The sequence below is a fragment of the Heteronotia binoei genome, chromosome 1, assembly GCF_032191835.1.
Source record: "Heteronotia binoei isolate CCM8104 ecotype False Entrance Well chromosome 1, APGP_CSIRO_Hbin_v1, whole genome shotgun sequence".
NCBI lineage: Eukaryota > Metazoa > Chordata > Lepidosauria > Squamata > Gekkonidae > Heteronotia > Heteronotia binoei.
Window position 1 is genome coordinate 175,388,927 of NC_083223.1, and position 18,354 is coordinate 175,407,280.

General features: G+C 39.8%; 1 protein-coding gene across 1 annotated transcript in view; it reads right to left on the reverse strand.

Annotated features, from left to right (window-relative positions):
• Positions 1–11,062: 11,062 nt before the first annotated feature.
• Positions 11,063–18,354, reverse strand: part of ZNF318 (zinc finger protein 318) — a 29,405-nt gene continuing 22,113 nt past the window's right edge. The window contains exon 10 of the mRNA XM_060244384.1: positions 11,063–17,034. Within this exon, the coding sequence (XP_060100367.1) occupies positions 12,001–17,034 (5,034 nt within the window). The 3' untranslated portion in view covers positions 11,063–12,000. The remainder of the gene's footprint in view (positions 17,035–18,354) is intronic.

Genomic DNA, 18,354 nt, shown 5'->3' on the forward strand with positions numbered 1-18,354 from the left:
AAGCACACTGTATCTGACGAAGTGTGTTACTCTCTTAAGTTTCCATAACAGGACTTCGTTTTTATGCACATATATCAGGCACCCAATATTCTGAGGCTTGATGCGACTAGAGGGGTGGCCGACGGTAGCTCTCCAGATGTTTTTTGCCTAAAACTCCCATCAGCCCCAGCCAGCATGGCCAATAGTCACTAGTCTAAAGTGAGCAACGACATTATTTCAGCCTCAGAGCACTAGAGATAGGCATATGTGATATTTTAGAGAGTTATCTTTTAAATATACTTTACTGTTTAGGGCCCATTTACAGTGGCACTCCCTTGTTACTTTCCTCATAAAACACAGGAATCTCACATAGGTAACACTGAATTGTATTTTTCATGGTTGGATGTGGTGGAAAGTGCCCTCAAATTGCAGCTGGCTTATGGTGATCCAGTAGGGTTTTCAAGGCAAAAGATGTTTAAAGGTGGTTTGCTACTTCCTGCTTCTGCATAGTGACCCTGGCATTCCTTGGGGATCACTCATCCAAACACTAACCAGGATTGACCCTGCTTAGCTTCTAATATCTGATGAGATTGGACTAGTCTGTGGCATCCAAGTCAGAGCTTTCCTTGGTTACCACTTACATATCATTGCAGAGCAATACAGAGCAGTATTTCATAACTGAGAGGAGTGAAATAATGAACAAATTGTCTCTAACAATAACCATTTTGCATATTATGCAGAAGGAAACCCACATTTGCCATTGAGATTCCCAGTGTCTCTACTTCCATCTCCAGGACAGCTGAGTGCAAACATGGGCCCCTGGACAAGGATTCCATTCCCCCCCTCCCCAATAAAACCTGTTCTAAACCAAACAAATCACTTGGCTGGTTGTTTACATGCATATATAATAATAAAAGAATCTGTTCATTTGTGGCAGTCATCAGAAAATAAAACTAGGAATAAAATAACTCATCAGAAAATAAAACTAGGAATCTCAAAATATGACTGTGGGAGTTCCAAGACCAAATATGAAAGGAATCAAAATATCCTGGCCCAAGTTATCTCCAGACCCACCCCCTGCCCCAGGCTCTATATGTAATGGAAACTAAACTAGAATTCTAACTTTTGTTTATCAGTCAAGGCAGATTAAGATTCTGTTATCACATATGTAACTACTTTGTTACTACTTTGATAGAGACTGGGAAATATCTCCCCTCTCTGTTAGCAGCAGTTTTCCTCTGTCTATACTTATTGCTTGGGGCCAGTGTTCCCTCAAAGCTACTAATGTGAGCTAGCTCAGTTTTTTAGCCTCCAGCTCACACATTTTTGTCTTAGCTCAGGAAGGATAGCTCCAGAGCAAACTAATTTTTGCAGTAGTTCACAACTTTAATGCCAGTAGCTCATAAAGTATAATTTTAGCTCACAAGACTCCACAGCTTAAAGGGAGCATCTTGACGTTATCTAGCCCTTCCTAGCAACTAAAGACCCCCACCTATATGTAAGACTTGAGGAAGAATGTTTCAATGTAGCTAAAGAAGTGTGCATGCACATGATAGTTTATACCCAGAATTAAACTTTGTTGGTTTAAGGGTGCCACTGGACTCAAACTTTGTTAGTAAGCTTTGCAGACAGGCTGAGGGTTTTTTTTCCTGTGCTCTGCCTTCCCTGCATCCTTAGTGCTGCCATCAGAACTGCACTAGAAAAAAATGTATCATGAATGTATCATGAAGCTGGCTTCGGGGGCCATGCAGCTGACTGAAGGGGCCCTTAATTTTGTCCCTACAACTCCCCCCCCCTCCCCTGGCAGCCTTGCCGAACTTGCTCCATTTATTCTCTTCCCATCTATCCACACAACCCACAGGATCTTATGAGGGGTTTCTTTTCTGATTTTCACAAGGATATAAACTATTTGTTGATTTCTGGCTATAGGTGGGAGTATAGCTTTTAATTTCTTCTTGTTTGCCTACAGATTTTAACAAGTCAATATGTGCAAGACCCCTTGCTTAGAGAAGTGAAAGAAGTGTAGCAATATTTTGTGTATGCAAACAGGAGCCCTTTGGGGCACCAGCACCTTGAAGATTAAAAAGACTCTTCATTAATCTTTAAAGTGCCTTTCAGACTCCACTTTAGTTTTAATATAATAGACTAAAATGGCTGCTACAACAAGATTTTATTGATGTCTCCATTTTAGCTTTCCTAGTCAGTAAATGATAGCAGGGATATTTCTGCATGCTGTGGATGGTGGAGATGCAAGGTGCCACAACACATCTGCATTGGCTTTCATTTTTATTTACTGATTTTGTCCAAGCGTAGGGGTTCAGTGCTAAGGATGGCAGTATTTTACTTATTTTTTTATGCTGGTCGTAATTCTGAACCAAAATGCTGCTTTACACTGACAGGTTGTACAAGCATTCTGGTGGAATGCTCTTAGGAAAAATAGTAAAAGCAAATATATTTTCAACAACTCTGTTTTTCTTTTGTTCCACATGGGTCTTGTGTTTCCTCTAAGCTGAATTGCTGTGAGCTAGCTCAGTGTTTTAGCCTCCAGCTCACACATTTTTGTCCTAGCTCAGGAAGGATGGAGCAAACTAATTTATGCAGTAGCTCACAAAGTAGAATTTTTGCTCAAAAGACTCCACAGCTTAGGAGTATTGGTCTTAAACCATTGTAATCCATACTCTTTTTAACCCACCATCTCTCCATACCATCATTTCACTGCTGTTTTCTAAATTCATTTATGCCAACCTGCTTGTCCCTTCCCCAAATAAAAAGCTCTGCCACTCTGCACAAAGGCAGCAAATAACTTTTTAAAGGGTCAGCACTATTTTTCACTTCACATTCCTTTTCATCTCAGGAAGCACCTAAAAACCTACTTATTTTTACTAAACTTTAAAGTATTGGACTAACTTTTTAATTGTGAATATTATTTTGTACTCACTGAACTCAGTGTGGTGTAGTGATTATAATAGTGTCAGACTAGGAACTGGAGGAACCAGTTTTGAATTCCCATTCTACCATGGAAGGTTGCTGGTTGGCCTTCTAATCTACCTTAAAGGGTTATTGTGAGGATAAAGGGGATGAGAATGACATAAGTAGCTTTGGGTTATCACTGGAGAGAAAGACAAGGTTTAAATGAAATGAAATAAATAAATTTCAATTTTGTCCTGGGCTGATGTTTGATATAGGGTTGCCAAGTCCAATTCAAGAAATATCTGGGGCTTTTAGGGTGGAGCCAGGAGCAAGGTTGTGACAAGCATAATTGAACTCCAAAGGGAGTTCTGGCCATCACATTTAAAGGGACACACACCTTTTAAATGCCTTCCCTCCATTGGAAATAATGGATAGGGGCACCTTCTTTTAGGGCTCATAGAATTGGACCCCCTGGTTCAATCTTCTTGAAACTTGGTGTTTTGGGGAGAGGCATTGGATGCTATGCTGAAAATGTGGTGCCTCTACCTCAAAAAACAGCCCCCCTCTTGAGTCCCAGATAACCACAGCTCCAAAGGAAATAATTGAGTGTCCAGCAGACATTTCCTTCCTCCCCCCAGCTTTCTGATGACCCTGAAGTGGGGGGGGACCTCCAAACCAGGGGATCCCCTGCCCCCACCTGGGGATTGGCAACCCTAGTTTGATAACAGGTAGGGACAAGAAAGGAAACCACGCTGCATAGAGAGGGCAAGATATGTCAAACACAGAACCGCTTATTCTAGATGGGGTACCCATATTAAACTGCATCCATATTATGATTATCTGTGCTGTTTTTGCCATAATTGTGTGTCTATAGTACTTGACCACAGGAAGATCATTACTCTAGCCGTCTTACAGCTTCCCTTCCCCATTACTTTCCATGCTATCTAGGCAAAAACTGCCTGGACCCTTTCCCCTTTTCTCTCTACATGAAAAAGTCTAGAGACTTACTTTGGGGGGGAAACAACTGATAATACAGTGGCGTTAATAGCTCATGGCACAATTATCAGCTATCAAAATAGGGTTGCCGGTCTCAGGTGTGTGCAGATCTTACAGAACAACTGATCTCCAAACTACAAAAGCCCTTTATAGCCTGGGACATGCCTACCTTCGGGACCGCCTCTCTCCATATGTGCTCCAGAGAGCACTTCATTCGGGGTCCCAAAACCTCCTTAAGATCCCCGGACCGAAAGAGGCTCGACTGTCCATCACCAGAGCCAGAATGTTTTCAGTAATAGCCCCTTTGTGGAATGCCCTCCCTGAAAACATCAGAGCCCTGTGGGACCTGCCATAGTTCCACAGGGCCTGTAAAACTGAATTATTTAAACTCGCCTTTAGAGGCTGAAGGGAGATAGCTATTACCCCCCCACCACCACCAATAATTCCACTGAATCATCAAAACTGAAGCGAGAACATTCAGAGTGACTAAGAACGCACATCTTGGTTTTAATCATTGTAAATTGTACTGGTTGATTTTATTGTGTAATCTGTTTTAATTTTTATGTGGTTTAATCTGTTGTTGTTAGCCGCCCAGAGCGCACCAGGGGAGGGCGGGATATAAATTAGATTAAATAAAATACAAAGTTCAATTCCCCTGAAAAAATGATGGGTAGGCTCTACAGCATTATACCCCAAGGTCCCTCCCTTTCCCAAACTCTGCTCTTTATTTATACATTTGGGATCAAACCCTAATAAATAGCCCCTTGGATGTGAGCTGTATGCTCTTATGTTTTTAATGGGCTGCATTCACTGAAAGCACAAGAAAATCAAATATTCAAACTGATTTAAATAGAACTATATTTAAAAAAACATTCGTCATTCATTTCAGAGCCTCCACAAATTAACGGCTTATTTATACATTACAATGGCTGGGATCCTATGCAGGAGTACATGATGCACAGCTTAAAACTAGAATGTTCTCCCTGTCCACAGCAAACTTCTTTGATGCACAAAATTGTGCCTCTATAGAACAGGGGTGGCCAATGGTAGCTTTCCAGATGTTTTTTGCCTACAACTCCCATCAGCCCCAGCCAGCATGGCCAATGGCTGGGGCTGATGGGAGTTGTAGGCAAAAAAACATCTGGAGAGAAGATATTGGATTTATATCCCGCCCTCCACTCAGAAGAGTCTCAGAGCGGCTCACAATCTCCTTTACCTTCCTCCCCCACAACAGACACCCTGTAAGGTGGGTGGGGCTGGAGAGGGCTCTCACAGCAGCTGCCCTTTCAAGGACAACCTCTGCCAGAGCTATGACTGACCCAAGGCCATGCTAGCAGGTGCAAGTGGAAGAGTGGGGAATCAAACCCGGTTCTCCTAGATAAGAGTCTGCACACTTAACCACTACACCAAACTGGCTCTCTGTTGGCCACCCCTGCTATAGAACACTTAATGTCCCTGGAACACTATGGGTCTCAAAGGAGGAGGCTGCAGTAAGAAGAAGGAATAATTTAAAAAATGGCCCTTGCCGTCTTCTGCAAGAGAAGTAACTAGCATGAGTGGAAAGGGAAGTGTATATCTCAACCAGGATCTTTTGGAGATTTATCATAGGTACTCTCACTAAATTTACATGCTTACTGTAAGATGATGTAAACCCCACTTTTGAAATCCATGTAGTTGAGGCATATAGTAAGAATACTTTCATTTAGCTTCCTATCAGTTGAAGGATTCTCAGAACAGAGAAAACCCAGAAAAATTCTGGGCCCTTGGCTTCAAATTCTAATTTTTGGGGAAAAGATCCACCAATATACTTTCTTTTTTTACATGTACCCATCACACTGGGCTACCCACCATACTCATAGACACCAAAATGAGAAAAGTTCTGTTTGGTCAATTTCTTTTACAGCACTGAGGAAACAATGACCATGACATGGAGTCTAAAATAATAAAGCCCTCTGTTGTCATTCTCCGAAAGTCTGCAGCCATCAAAATGTTCTATTTTATTTACTCTACCTGTAGGTTTCTTCTTTTACCTCCCTTTTCTCTTTCCATTTTTTCTTTTCCCATTCCTCTTCTGTATTCCTGAATTTCACATGCTTAAAAACTGAGTAACATCAAACAGAATTCCAAGCCAATTTGAAGCTAAACACTAGGAAATACAAATTTTCTTAACAGACCGCCAAGACACCAGAATAACTGTGTGATAATTTTAATGGGGGGGTTTGTGCATAAGACAACTCATTCACATTTCTATGAAGGGACTAAAGCAGCATGCAAATACACAGATAATATACAACATATATCACTATGGAAAAATAATTTCAGGATTACCTTTATCAGTTCTATTTAACATCATCATCAGTGTTGCTGTAAGCAGTTACACCTACCTAATCCCATCAAAATCAGTGGGCTTCGAAGAGTGTAACTTTGCTTAAAACCAAAGCCAAGGTCATGCCAATCAGTACCCACCTTGATAAAACAAAGCTCCATCCACTGAAGTAGCCCCAGGTAGCATCAGAATTGCTGTAGTGGAAACAAACTAGGAATGAGTAGGCCTAAGATTGTAAAGTAAGTGAGCACCACAACAGTATTAGTGACATAATTTGCATGTTAGTCACCTTCTTTCTTCCCCTTGGCACATTTGCTTTATTTCCTAGCTATGCTAGAAACTTTCGATAGGTATCCCCTTTGAAGGGCTGGTCTAAAGCAATTGCCCATGTGTGTCAGTTGTACAAATACCGGCTGGTCATAATATACAACTTACTGTTTCTGCTTTTAAACATCACACCAGGAGTTAATGTAACATGGCAGTCGGCCGGACAGAATGAAGCCTAGGAGGCATACAGGGATGCCCATTTCTTTCGGGCTGGCTACTTTGCTGAGACAAACATTGGTAGGTTGTTTTTCCAGGCATGGGAATATAGTAGCAAGAAACGTTTTTCTTAATTTCTACATGCCAGGCAGAAACAGGATAAAATATAGCGACCTGAAATGCACAGTAATATTTAACAAATTAATTGGATTTTATGTGTGAAAACAGTTTCTAGGAGTCACACACATTTAAATACTTACCTGTTACATCAAAAAAAATACTGTCACAAATTCATTCTCTTCACAGATAGCAATGCAGAAGGGTTTTTTTTTGGGGGGGGGGGTATTTGCTTGGCCCTTTCTCTGCATTTTCAGCTTTAAAAAAAACCTGTTGTTTTTTATTTGTAGGAATATTTAAGAAAAATGGAAAATGTACTTCCATTAAGCAATCATAATCAACTAACACAGTTATGTTGCCTGAATAAATTGGAATTTGCTAGCTGGCCCTAAACCAGCAATTCAAACTAGCATTTGGAGATAGTTCGCTAACTAGTTTGCACAAATTCTGCCCTGTTGTGATGCCTAAATTCACAAACTAGTTTGCTGAGTGGCTCTGCCTTTTGCAGCCACCTTGCCAGAGATGCCAGTACAGGGTGAATGTTCTCCAGAATGGAGAAGGGGAAGAGGCAAGCAAGCCAACACAAACTGGTATCCTATGCAGAGTTAACTTCTCAATCCATTAACTTTAGCAGACTTGCACTGGAGTAACTCTGCATTGAATTCCACTGTTATGACACTCAAAAGTTCATAAACTGAAATTTTATTAACATTTATATAATAAATGCCTTTGAACATGTTAGGCTACTGCTATTTAAGGTTCTGCTTGTTCAGCGTAGATACACATACCATCACCCTGTGTACCCTCAGGAGTGTCTCACCACAATACTTCTGGTTATGAACTGTAGTTACTGGTTTCTCACACCAGCTTTGTGTTACTGTTTTGGTATTTTTGTAACCTGTTGCTTGACCTATGTAATTTTCAACTGCTGCCTTTAAAAACTGAGTATCAAGCAAGCATCAATGGGTCCTTTCCAGATGAGAAGAAATATTAGTACCAAAAGAGTGAAACTGAATATAAGCCTTTAAATACCAATATGTGGAATGAACACTAATTGTTTAACCCACATAGCTGCATTTGTACACTTCACTATGACTTTGGTGATCCAACTCAATAGGGGGAGACTATGCTATGCCCAGATCTAGCATGACAGCTAGAGCCACACAGCAAGTTTCCAGTTAGCAACCAAACATAGCAGAGCATACAATTATTCTGAAAACTGAAACATGAATTTAAATTCTTTCAGTAAAGACTTTTTTTTCCTTTAGAGTATTTCAGGAAAATTCTTCTTGGATGTATTTGTTCATTATGGTTTTGGCAGTAAAGCAGACTTATGAGAACATGACAACAGAAGAATATATTTAGGAGCTAGAGAGTTGAAGTCTCCAGAATAACCTTTTCTGAAAAAACAAAAATCACTTTGCTTACATTGTTTAAATTTTTAGCTAGGTATAAAAATGTGAAATGAAATACCATTTTACAACCAGAAAGGATAGTTTAACTGTACAACACCTATCTACTACCTTACAATGTATTCTCTTTCAATTCAGCCTATTGAACTTTATTTGGGTGATAGAGTACACAGAACAGCTGCATTACTGAGAGAAGTGTTGTTAATGTCAAAGACATAAAAGGTCTTCCATTCAATACCTACAATGTTAAAAACAATCCAAGAAAAACAAGCAAAGCAGAGCCCTGCTTAAGAAGGTTCTGATTAGCTATGGCCTATTACAAAAGGTATAAACTATTGATATTAACTTCACTCCCTATAAGAAAATAACTTCAGCTGTTTGTTGCAGTATTCTCTGGAGATGGCAACTCAGTATTTATCTAACCAGAATACATGATGGTGGCATTTGCCAGTTAAAGAATTTCAAAATCCTTTTCTTTAGTGGTCAACTCATTTGATCTAAGGTCTCAAGTCAGGACATGCTAATTTTTATTCTATGTGTGTCTATATTTTCAATTCTACTTTATTTCTAAATTTGAGATTAACCCTATGAATTTTCTTAATGCCATCATAATATGTTCATATTTTCCTTCTACATAATCACCACTTAAGAATTCTGCCATGCCTAAAGTAAACTTCAGATCCTGATGCTTTTTGGAAATGGTTCAATCTTAGTTCTATCAACAGACACTAAATTCCTCAGGATTGGATTCAGCCATTTTACTGTAGATAGATCACACCATGGGCAAAACAAGATCATATGAACCAATGTTAACTTGTAGTCAAATTCCCACAGTATGATTTTTAGATTAATGACATCTTGAACTGCACACGTAGATATCAGCTTCAAACCATATAGCAGTACACTAGATCAAAAGGGCTAAAAGAACCTCAAAGCCTATATTATGAAGCAAATAAAAAGGTAAAGGTAGTCCCCTGTGCAAGCACCAGTCGTTTTCAACTCTAGGGTGACGTTGCTTTCACAAAGTTTTCATGGCAGACTTTTTTACAGGGTGGTTTGCCATTGCCTTCCCCAGTCATCGACACAAATACAGCAGCAAATTAGCTAGACTCTGAATCTTCTGCAAAATAATACTTAAAACAGGCATCAATACCCACTTGTTTTGTTCTTGCAGTTACTAATAAACCATTTTCTTTCAGAACGAACTCCCAAGGACACTTAATACAAATTACATACCTCCGGATTTATCATTTCAATTATTCAGTTACACCCATACTTCTAATTACAAATATATAAATGCATACAAAAAATACAAATGCAATTATGTACAGTATCTTTTCTTCTAGATTCTCATAAAGACCAATCACTGCCTACCAGCTATATGTAGTTCTGCTCACTGTACCTGATTCACTATACCTGATTCCTTGTCTGATGAAGCGTGCTTAGAGCACATGAAAGCTTACATTCTGAATAAAACTTTGTTGGTCTTAAAGGTGCTACTTGACTCCTACTTTGTTCAATCTGAATTCAGTTCACTTTCCTTCACCTTCAAACAAAACACTTCAAATGCCTTGGATGTATTGCTAACACTGGTAAAAATAGAAGTAATGGGTTTATTGCTTTACTCTTTTCAAAGGATGCTCATGTTTGAAGTAGGTCACGTAGCCTATATTTGTGAGAAAAGCTAAGTGGGGGAATAAAATACAAATCAATTCTGAAAGAAGTAATGTGGTAAAATGGATATAATGCCAAAATTATGCTGGGAAAACCAGAATTCAATCCTCCCAGCCAGTCATGAAGCTCACTAAATTTCACCCTAATTTACCTCTTCAGGATACTCTAAGGTAAAATGGGGGAGCAAGAAGAGACCATATACTCGACCTTGAAACAGGATAAAAGCAGAATAATTTTACTGCACCTTCTAAATTTTGTTCTGAGTACTGATGAAAAGGGGCATTTACTAAATCTAGTTCTTTAATAAAAACTGCAAGCCTAGATATATGCAGCTGCAAGCAAAGTGGTTTGTGCCACTGTACAGAGTAGTATCCTGTGATTAATGTGGGTACATGTTTTATGATGCTGTCTGCCAAGTGTAATCCCATTAGCTTCTAACAAGTACGAATATAGATCTGTATCAACAAAACTTACTGGATGGCGGCAAACAAACCCTGGATGTCCTATAGTCAAAAAAATTCGTCACACCTCTGCCTTTATGCTACACTGTAATTGGTTGGGTGGCTACTGTCACTAAAGCCGGTAGTTGCATCAATTGGATTGTGATAGGCATGATTTGCATCTGTCACCAAAATATATGTTCAGTGGAGTCAACTGTGACACTTCTAATTTAAACAAATTTGTGGCAATTTAGACTAACAGATTTATCCTACCATATTCAGCATTAGAGCTCAGTTCTTCAGATGCATGAAAGTATGTGCTCAGTTGACAGATATATTTCATTTTAAGCAGACAAAGTTCTTCCCCCATATCTACACCCTCAATGCATTTCCCTTACCCACAGTCTTTAACCACCTTTAAGAACTTTAGGTACTTGAAACTCAACAGAAAAGGAGCCAAAAGTCTTAAAAATTGCCAAGGGTTGTTTTACAGAAAGGGACATAAATCCTACAATTCTAAGCCATATATTTCCACTATTTTCTCATAAAGTTGCATAACCGAGGGCAGCTGGAAGAATTTAGAAATGGAGGTGTGACAGACTCATAGTATAGGAAGTTAACTGAAGGACAACTTATCACTGGTCTGAGTTTTCTATCTTCACCTTTAGGATTAGAAAACTGATTACAGAAGAGTCGAATTTGAAAAACACAGGAAAAAATTAAAGGGCTTTGATCATCATAGGTTTATTTTAGATTTACAGATAAAAACCCTTTTCATATATCCAAGCAAACATTTACTACATTTCTCTTGAGAAGCTGTATGTGGAAACCTTCACACAACAGTATTTTGTGGCTCAGGGGATGATTCAGGCATGTACATGAAGTGAATCCAAAGTTCAGTTCTTCTATTTCTTCTGGGTTGGGCACTGCTAAATGATTTAACACAAACAGTTACTGTATACAATACAATGAAAGCAAATGTGATTTCAAATCATGTAAGTGACCTCAATATTCAGAGTCCAGGTGTTAGGTCACAACCTTACCAAATAGTTTTCTTCTCCAAAAGACGACAGCTTTTTTCCCCCTCCTTTGTTCAGTGAGATGGCATCCACAGAAGATTTTATACAATATAGCATTACAGTCTTGATTACAGAGAACAATTCAACAATGTAATTACAGGTCAAAAGACATGGAAAAATGCAGAACAATCTCTTCATACATTTGGTGCAACAAAGCATGCGTAACATTTCAAAGTTTCAGCTTAATGTACCAGCAAGAGTCTCCACTTCCCTCAAGTGTTGTCCTTGCGCTTGTCAGTGTTGCACTGGAATGTTACTTATAGAAGCTGTGTAAATCAGAGACCATTAAAAGTCAAAGAAAAGTGCAAACAAAACAGCAAAAAACAAAGTAAACAAACTCCAAATGAACCAGAGCCCAAATAGACATTATAAATGTAAAATTCAATTTTAGTGGCAAGAAATAGTAACTAAATGGTAACAGATTGATAAGAAAATATTTTATACAATGCAATACAGTATGCAATCTACTTACTTGAGGCAAAAAAAGTTTAAGCTTTAGCTAATATCTACTGCGAGGTGCAGAATGTCCAACATGTTAAAACAGTATTTACAAAACTTCAAGAACAGCTGCTCAAGCACTGGAATTAAATTTTGCCTGAACTTACCAGATCCTCTTCAGGGCTTTTGGTTACTGCTGAAGACAACTTACTGTTAACCCCATACATGCTATCATTACTTTCTACCTCCTCCATCCTTGTTAACCCCTTTGAAAGTGTCAGCATCTCATTCTTGACAACATACAATTCACCGTCACCTAAGCCCCCCACTTCTAGAAATGTTTCCTTTGGATCTGGAAGACAGGGTTCCGTGTACTGAGCTGTTTGGCTCTGTAAACTTTTGCCATCACAACTCGGTGACAGCATATCAGAAGTGCTGCTTTTACTATCTGTTTTCAGCAGGGCTTCAGAAACTGGCAGCATGCACTGCATTTTGAGGAGTGGCAGGCCCGTTTCTGCAATGCCATCATTTGGTGTAGAAGATACCATGTGTGGGTCAGCTACATCAGAAACCAAGGAACGAATTTTATCATCTTGATCACCAGCGGTTAGTGCAGCAAAATCAATCACTTCTGATTCAACCCCTGGCTGGTTCATGCCTAACTCAATAGTTCTGCTAGACTCTAAAGAAATTGGTGCAATAGTTTCTAATTTGGGGCTCTCTATGGAATCCTCAGTTAGAATTTCAGAGGGCAGGATATCCAGGTGATCACGGTCCACATTAATCTCTCCTAAGCTAAAATCAATGGTTTCTAATTCTAGATGCGGTTTCAGTCTGGAAGGATCAGTAGACTTTATTTCATTAGATTTTGAAGAATCTCTCTCATGTTCCACATTTAAATTCAGAGTAAGGGTTTCCGATTGATCAAAACTAAGTTCTGAGTAAGTTGTGTGCAAGTCAAAGTCACCAGCCGCTGAAGTATTTAGGACCTCTGAATTCATGCCTGTGAAAGAAAGGGCTTCCTCTCCCAGATGCCCAACAATGATTTCTGTTGGGAGAACATCTAATGACTCTTGGACAGTCACTGGCGGAATCCTGCTGAAGCTCTCTTTTTCTATGGAACCTTTCTCCCCACCTAATTCCATAGTAGATTTAGAAGGCCCTTGTGTACCATCTTTTACAAATATAAATTCTACACCAGAACCAAGTTCTACATCATTTGAAGAAGAGATGCTTTCCAGATCTTCAGTTCCCTGTACTTGGAGATCCTTGGTTTCATAACTCAGTGACTGCTGGCTAATTTCATGTTCCTCTCCTATGCTACTTGTTGTTACATTAACCAGGCACTCAACTGGCATCTCTCTTGATTCAGGGACATGGACTACATCAAAGTCCTTACCAGGTTTTTGTTGGGAGTTAGTCAACAACCCCCCTTCCTTACTGTTAGTACAGAAAGCATCTGATTCACTTTTATTTAAAGTTTTCCATTCTAGATCCACATTCTGGGCCACCAAAACTTGAGGACTTTCTTCAATGAATGCCGACTCAAGCCTGTCAAATCCCCCATTTTCAAGTTTAAAAGCCACTGATGATTCTTTAGAATTATCCTGACCAGTCACTGCTACTTGAGAATTTTCTTCATTTACTTCAGATGTGTCTGTTGGCTCCCAAGCCAGCTGACTCTGAGCACATATGTTTGAAACCCAAGGAGAAACTGTCAATTCAGAACTATCATTTATTTGTTTCTTTTCTGTCGGAACAGGCCTTTTCCCCTTGTGGGTTTCAACCTGCATTTCAAATAACTGAGACTCTGGATCTCCCTGATTAATTTTAGACTGGCATCCAGTTAAGTCTACATGTTTCTTCTCTACATCTCTCTTTACTAAAACAGACACATCTGTTTCCATCTCCAAACTGTTTTCAATCTCACAGTGAACCTCCATTTTCTGCTGATCTTGTGGTTTCTGATTACTGTCCTCACCACCTGTCATGTCAACATCTATCATTGCCAGAGTTTCCCTACTACAGTCACCCTCGTTTTCTGGGAAAGGTGTAGCCAACTCTTTATTATCAAGAGTTTTAAGTGCAACTATCTCAAGCTGTAATGTATCATTGCTTTCTTCTTCTAAAGGAGCACAATTACTTTCTGGCAACTGCATGGCTAGTTCTATTTTTTCAAATTCTGATGGCTTCTTGCTAACATGGTCTAAAGGAGGAACACTGTCTCCTGACAATTGTACAACTAATGCCTTACTGTCAGAAAATTTAAACTCTGATGTCTGAAGCTCTAAGGCAGTCTTGCTAATTACTTCAAATGGAGAAACCTTTCTTTCTGACATCGTAGCTATCGCTGCAGTCTCAGACTCTGTAGATTTCTTGTCCACATCTTGCAAAAGAAAAGCTTTATCTTCTGACAAGGGTATGGCTGCTTCATTATCAGAAAACATAAACACTGCTGTCTGAAGGCCTGATGAATTGTTAATTTCTTCGAGAAGAGGAGTACTGCTTGTTGGCAACACCACAGTGAACTCTGGCATCTCAAGCTCTACAGGTTTCTTCCTAACATCTTGCAAAGTAAGAGCTTTATTTTCTGACAAGGGTATGGCTGCTTCATTATCAGAAGACATAAGCACTGCTGTCTGAAGCCCTGATGAACTGTTAATTTCCTCCAGAAAAGGAGTACCACTTGTTGGCAACACCACGGTGAACTCTGGAGTCTCAGGTTCTACTGGTTTCTTGCTAACATCTTGCATAGAAAGAGCTTTATCTTCTGAAAATGTGGCTAATTCATTATCTGAAGATTCAGACACCACTTTCTGAAGTTCTGATGGATTCCTGCTAACTTCTTCCAGAAGAGGCAACTCCATGATGAACTCCACAGTCTCAAGTTCTACAGGTTTCTTGCTAACATCCTGTGAAGAACAAGCTTTATCTTCTGATGGTGGTGTGGCTGCTTTGTTATCAGAAGACGTAACCACTGCTGTCTGAAGTTCTGATGAATTCCTGCTAACTTCTTCCTGAACAGGAGGCATACTGCTTTCTGGAAAACCCATGGCGAACACTGTAGTCTCAAGCTCTATGGGGGTTTTGCTAACATCTTGCAAAGGAAGAGTTTTATCTTCTGATGATGATGAGGTTAATTTATTATCAGGTGAAATAAACACTGCTGTCTGAAACTCTGATAGATTCTTGTTAACTTCTTCCAGAGGAGGAGTGCTTTTTGGCAATGACAAGGTGAATTCTGAAATTTCAAACTGTGTTAGTTTATTGCTAACAACTTGCAAAGGAAGAGTTGACAACTGCATGGCTACCTCTGCAGATTCAGTCTCTTTAGGTTTCTTGCTAACTTCTTCAAAAGGAAGAACACTTCTATTCAGTATCTGTACTGTTGATTCTGCTCTCCCAGCCTCTGATGATCTGTTACTGAATTCTGATGAAGCAGTGGTTCCCATTCCTAGCTCATTCTGAAGGGAAACAGAAGCACTTGATTGAAGATCATTAGATTGTACTTTTTCCCTATGTTTTGATGTATTTTGTAAATCTAGCGAAGAGATTTTCTGTGATTCGCTTTCAACACTAGTTGCAATTTCAAAATTTTCTTCAGAAGCTGCCCAAACTTCCTCTGCTTTCACTACTTCAGTTTCTGGGGTTCCCTCAGATACAGAGATTTTGTTAACATCTGAAGAACTATCTACCTTCTGCAGAGTTTCTTGTATGGAAGAATGGATGTCTGGTTTAGAATCTGCCACTAAGTTTGTACTTCTCTCTTTCTCCACAGGATTTAATTTTCCTTTATCTGAAACTACAGAACTCACAGGCTTATCAGCTGGACTTCTTCCACTGTTGTTGTAAAAAATGTCATAAAGATCTTTAGCATTACCTGCAGCCAGGCATGTATTCTTTTTCTCCATTTTTTTAGCATGGTCTTTAAAAACAGTTGGTGGAGGTAAGGGTCGTGGGCACATAGGCATTGCCAGTATGTTTTTATCATCCTCAGATACACCTGGAGCCATGTCATCTGCCAGAATGAGTGGTGTCTGTTTTGGTGGCAGCAGAGGTGGAGGTGGAAATAGCAGTGGTGATGGCCGAGGTGGTAACATTGATAGTGGTGGTCGTGGTGGCAGTGGGAGTAGAGGAGGACGACGATGCGGTCGTTCAAAAACATGAGGTTGTTCTGGCATTTTTGGCAGTCTTGCAACCTCTTGTTCTTTTGCCATTATTGCAAGTTCTCGTGCTTTTGCTTGTGCCTTTGCCACCAGCATTGCCTGCTCCTGTACCTTTTCCATACTTGCCTTTACATGTTCTGAAGCCTTTGCCTGTTCCACAGCTTTTGTCACACTTTCAGCCTCCTGTACCTGAGTCTCTGCCTGTTCTGGTAATTTTACATTATCCTGGGAGCCCTTTAAAATGACTACTTCTCCTCCAAATGCCTTTGAAATAATATCTGGAGGGAGAACAAGTTCTGGATTACCCTCTTTTACAACAGGGAGTGGCTTGGTAGTGGCACCTGAGGATTTTATAGATAAGAATGTGTTTAATGGTGCTGGCTTGCTGACTGTTGCAGTTGCAGACTTCCTGAGAACCATTACAGGAACTGGTAAATTTGGCCGAATTTTTGCTTGTGATGAAGTTGAAACAACTGGTGTCCATGGGCTAGTGTGCGGTATAACAGTTTTCCCAGACAACTTAATTGCAATAGGCTTTGCATTTGATTTTCCAGATTGAGACTTGCTTTCTTTATCTTTGCCTTCCTCAGTACATTCCTCTTTAGGGGAAGCTACATCTTTGCCTGGATTTTTATCCTCTTTTTCAGCTTTCCTCCAGCTAAACTTTCCAAAAGATGACTGTCTTGAGTCCTTTTGGGATTCCTCTTTCTTCCCTTCCTTTTTCTCAACCTCTTTGTTATCCTTCTTCAATTTAAGCTTTATTCCAAATTTCTGGCTATCGGAATCTTCTTTCCTTTTATTAATCTCATTTTCATCACTTTCTTCTCCTAATTCTTTGGTAGGGTTTGATTCCTCTTTTCTTGCCACTTTTGCATTCTTTTCATCTCTATCCTCTTTCTGTTTTTCACACTGTTTCCGTTTCAGTCTACGTTCTGTTTCTTGAATCACAGACAATCCTGCTTGACGGTCCAGGTTTCTCCTTTCTTCATAGAGCGGATTCTCATCCACATATTTCTGAGAGAAGAAGAGGAAGAAAAATCTCAGCACCATTACTTAATAGGGAACTATTATTAGTGGAACAGGAATGGCTGTTTCTTCCCACCCCCAATTATTTCTGCCTGTCAAGAAATAGGGAGGATTTTCACAGATGCTTAGTATTCAGCATATCAATGCCAAGAAATCATTAAAACTCTTGCATAAAACCCGTATTTCAGATCATATTTCACTTCACTTAAAGATGTAAAAGTTCCAAAAAAATTGATGATACGGGGAAAATACATTTTTGTAGATTTATTAACCCTCCTAAGGAATCAGGGTATTTTTGACCCCCTAGTCATGGGGAAAAAATGGTTTATCCATTTAAAGCTTTCTACAGGCACCAACCACCTGTTATGCCTTCTCCTTATTGAAGTGCTGTGCCCTGAAGTCCCTCTCTCCCTTCCCCACTGTTGAAAATAATTAAGGCCAAAGTCTGGCTCACTCAGAAGAAAGCCTCAAATGCAAAACCGCTGTGTATGTTACTCATAATTGTTGAAGTATTGGAATTGCTTGTATATTGCTTTTCTGTGCACATAGGGGGGTTTTTTAAGCCAAGGATGGGGAGTGGAGTTGCCTTGGAAACCATTAAGGTGAAAAGTGCAAAATGCAGGGAAGGGGGAGGGTTTGCTGAAATGGGACGTTTTAGGATGCCTTTGAGCATGCGTATCTATTGCTAAGCAGGTTGTGAGGGGGCCCCACCAATTTGTGGGAAGAGAAACTTTAGAGTTAGCCAATTAGTGTGGAATTTGACTCACTAGGAGAGATGAGGTGATGCAGTAGTACGTGTCTGTGTATGGTGTTTCCATATAAGGGAAGGGGGTGCTGCTTTGCGGACGGGGGCAGTTTTTAGATTGTAAACTCTGCGCCGATGACCTCTCTCTGGTCACAGGGAAAGAGAGAGGGGGGGGGGTTGCGTCGGGAATGCTTTAAAAAACAGCAGCTTAGGCTAAAGCGGCAGAGAGACTGCCTCCCAGCCGGAAAGCTTCTCTCTCTCACAATTGCAATGTGTTTTTTACAAATAAACCTTTTTGGACTTTTGAGCAAGAAGTCTCTGCCTGGTAAATTGTTTGGGGTTTCAGGAGTATGGCCCCAAAACTGGTTAACACCACTACCTTTCTTTTTTTAATTTTGAGTTTCATCAAAAGGGAAAATGTGGTCAATCTGGCCCCAACAGACTTGGCTTGGAAATGAAAGCACTATGCATAATCGTAATATTGACCCCAAAATATTGAAAAAATGATTTTAGCTCTGTATCCATGTTTAAAGAGATGGACCAACACCGATTAGCATTTTATA